General features: G+C 29.4%; 1 protein-coding gene across 1 annotated transcript; it reads left to right on the forward strand.

Annotated features, from left to right (window-relative positions):
- The first annotated feature begins 1100 nt into the window (after positions 1-1100).
- On the forward strand, positions 1101-2428 carry LOC149559951 (1-aminocyclopropane-1-carboxylate oxidase-like). The gene is made up of 3 exons (XM_089827523.1): positions 1101-1202; positions 1692-1939; positions 2164-2428. The coding sequence occupies exons 1-3, from the start codon at positions 1101-1103 to the stop codon at positions 2426-2428; spliced, it is 615 nt and encodes a 204-aa protein (XP_089683649.1).
- Positions 2429-4246: the final 1818 nt, after the last annotated feature.

Raw genomic sequence — 4246 nt, forward strand, 5'->3', positions numbered from 1 at the left:
TAACTTATGTTTTAAGGATTCATTACTATTTATTCAAGGTTCATTATATATAAATGATATTTGTGTTGTCAGTAATTATGAATATAGTTCAAGGAGTTGAGTTTGATTGGTTGAAGCATTAAGTTCTCATTGTAAATTCTATGTTCAAATTTCTAAAAAGTAATTAAATATTAAATATTTTAGTTTCATCTTTCATTATTCTGATAATTAACAAATACAACTTGAAAAGCTACATAGCATAAATCATATTCTATAAGTTCTCTTCTTATACAATAAAAAGTATTCTTAAACTAATGCATCCTTACCATCAAAATATCAATACAAGAAAATTGCTTCAACACTTGACCCTAGGAAATTAGGACATCTAAATATTTTGTGCAACATAATATTCTCTCTATAGTTTAGTGATGTTGCAACTTGCTAATTTGCATAAGAACAAGGCTGAAAGAAATATTCTTTTATTTACAATTTAATATTGAAAATGTTTGGCAAGCAATTATAAGCTTGCTGCTTAAACATTACATACTAAGACTTGATTCCTATTTTTAAAGCCTAAATTCTTACTTTAAAGTCTTAAATAATCAAAATTGACTTATTTAATTTAAACTAAACTTCCCTCGCTAAAGAATAAAATTGAGAGACAATTGGAAAAATGGGCACGTGAAAAACGAGAGCTTAACTTGCTTAGATAGAGAAATTCTGCCATCACAGTCACAGACATATCATGATGTCCCTCTCAAGTGGAAAACGAATAAATCTTCAGTTCCAATACGTTAATATACGAATTCATCTGTACAAAATTAAGAATCCTAATCAAACAACAATTAGATTTAGCTATAGGAAATTAGGCTGCGTGTTTTGAATTAAAAACGATATGCACAACATTATAGCTCTCTGGTCCAATCCTCAACCATATCTTGAACAGTAAATTCATTTCAAAGTGATGTGGTTTAATTAGATAAGTATTCTTACAAATTATTTTTGACATATAAATAGAATCTGAGGGTTACAAACATTAGCAAGCATTTATCTATTTTCTCAGTTGTGAAACTAGTTTGTTTAGCATTTGTCTGTCTTTTGGATTTCAAGGATTTTTTTGAATGGGCATTCCAGTCATTGATGTAAAGAACATTAATGGTGGAGATAGGAAGGCCATTATGGCCCATCTTGCACAGGCTTGTGACTCTCCCGAATTTTTTCAGGTATATATGTATATGGCTAAAACAAGTTTATAAGGAATTTGCATTAATGGAGTTGGGACTGTTCTCTTACCATCATTTTATCATTGTTATGTTATAATCTCATTTAAGAGCCTGCAAGATTAGGAAAACAAAGTAAAATGATTATTAAGTGATAAAAAATGATAGAGAGGGTAAGTTTTACTTACATAGATAAGAACAAAGTTTTGAAAGAGTTTTGGTTAGTGTCGGGATTTCTTTCTTGCAATTATTTTACTATGGTTACGTTATAACTTTATTATTGATTTGATTGTCATTAACCATTCATGCCATAAACGAAGTTTTAAGCATTCATCAAAATCTGTTTAATCATCACAAATGAGGTTTACTTCAATGGAAAGTTGAATAAAAATTCGACTTTTAAGTTCAGGTCCCAATCAAACCATAGATTATTCATTGCAAACTTGCGTGATTGGTAAACTCAAATTGACTGATGTGGTTTAATTTTTTCAGATTACAAACCATGGCATTGACCATCATCTTCTGGACCATGTTAAAGAGGTATGTTCACAGCAATATAAGATTAACAGAGAACAACACTTCAAGGATTCTTCGCCAGTAAAGGCACTGAACAAAGTCATTGAAGCTGAATCAAAGGGAAATAATGTTTTGAAGATTGATAATTTGGACTGGGAAGATGTTTGTCAAGTCCACAAGATGATAGAGACAAATTTGTTGCTTTCAGAACCCAAAAATTTCAAGTGCGTACAGTATTCAATAGATAATAATCTATACTACTGGACACACACACACATATATATATATATAGCAATTAACAAAAATAATGAGTAGAATCTATTCAAACAATTGAACTTTGGTACATATTATTTTCCTATAATTTATTTGGCTCGGAGTAAAATTTGTAATTCATTTCATTCAATTGAGTGTAAGCATCTAGCTCATTAACTTTTCTAATTTTCTACAGGGATATAATTGAGCAATTCCGTAGCCAAATATTCAATCTGACAGAGAAATTATTGGAAATAATAAGTGAAAGTTTGGGGCTAGAAAGAGAATATCTGAAAAGGGTATTTGCAAGGGGAGAGAAAAAGAAGAAGCCGTTCATTGGCACAAAGGTGAGCCATTATCTTCCCTGCCCAAGGCCAGATATGATAAAGGGCATCCGTGCTCATACAGATGCAGGTAGCCTCATTCTCTTGTACCAAGACGATGAGGTTCCTGGCCTTTAGGTTCTTAACAATGGCATCTGGATTGATATGCAACCTATGAAACACTCAATTGTTGTGAACATTGCTGATCAGATAGAAGCAGTGAGGAGGACTCAACCCTATTCTAAACATATTCTTTTGTCATAATATTAGCCAAGTTGGGAGATCAAAAGGTTAAGTGGGGAAAGTAAAGAGTTAATATAAACCCCATCAATACTCAAATTATCTAGACAATCAGCTCAAAGATTGCCTTCTCTATAAGTATGCATGATGTAACATTCAAAGATTGAATCAAGAAGAGACCATACTTGATATAATATATATAGTATGGACCAATTATATACATAACATTTAATACACGTATTAATAATAATGGATGAATCCCCTTCATAATGTAAGTTAGACATAAAAAGTGATTTTGCAATTCCAAACCAAAAAGTAAGGCCAAGGGCTCAACAATTTTATTAGTACACTAAGAGAGAGAAGACGACTTTGCTACAATCACATGACCTTTAAAATCTATAATGACTATGCCATACCCAGAGTTGCCTGGATTTCCTCTAGAGGCCGCATCAAAATTGAGCTTGAAATAACCCTCACTTGGAGGAATCCACTTGGTTTGTGATTGAATAAGAGGAATCTTGGATGGACACAATGGAGTAGGAAGATGAGAAAAAATCAAATCCTTCCACTAATGAAAAACATAGCCATTTCAAGGAGAAAAAATATGATTGCCCTTATATTTACTTGTTGAAGCATTAACAAGCGCAACACTTGACTTCTCTAATATATAATTCTACATTCACCTGAATGGAGATTATATAATAATTAACTATATTAATTGTACATATATTAGGTGGGAAAAGGTTACAATATAGATTATTTTCTATTATTTTAACAAAATAATCCAAATTAATTTAGATGGATTTATTGTAAACTTTATTATTTTTAATTCATTTAGGTGGAGATTATATGATATTTAAGTAAAAACTTGTTATAGATTCATTTATATAAGATTAGTTGAAAATTGACTAGTTTTATTTTTTACTTTGAGAATTAGAATACCTTTTTGAATAAAGAAAATGCTCTAATAATTCATAAATTACACAATTACAAATTAATTTTACAACTTAAATTAAATTATAACTAATTTTAAAGTATTACAACAAGTAAATGACACTTGTTGGTATTTGTAACAGTTATTAATAGTAGTTTATTTTAACCAATTGTATTATAATAATCATAGTGATTTGTTAATCAGTTTGAGTTATTCTTAAATAGATTTGAAAGAAGTGTTGTGTTTTCAAGACAACTTTTGTGGATTAATTGAAACATATGTCAATTATTTGTTAGTAATTTTATTTATAAATTTTAATATTATTTAATTAATTAATAATCAACTTCCACAATAAAACAATTTTATCTTTCTCAAAATATTCAAACAATATGCTTTTTACAAATTTATTTATTTATTTACCAATTAAATCTAAATTCATAAGAATTAATTTTATTTTAAATTCTAATATATAATACAAACTTATTATTTATTTGCAAAAAAGTAGGAGCAGTGATCATTGGTGATTCTAGTTACATTTTAAAGAGCTATTAAGGTTTTGAAAGATACCAACATGGATGGAAATTTCCTAGTTAGAAGGCCATTCAGATTCAAAAAAGAAAAAAAAATTCAAGGCAAAATTATGTGTGTCACTTTCTAGATCCTACAATCTTTTATACAAACTAAAGATTAATGATTAGAGCAAGAGAGTTCCAATTAAGGGTACAACCTAATTCTTGTGGATAACAGATACTATAGAGAGAACTACAAGGATGGTCCAGGAA

The sequence above is a fragment of the Cupressus sempervirens genome, chromosome 4 (assembly GCF_028749045.1).
Source record: "Cupressus sempervirens isolate cs-2001-9-10 chromosome 4, ASM2874904v1, whole genome shotgun sequence".
NCBI classification, from domain to species: domain Eukaryota; kingdom Viridiplantae; phylum Streptophyta; class Pinopsida; order Cupressales; family Cupressaceae; genus Cupressus; species Cupressus sempervirens.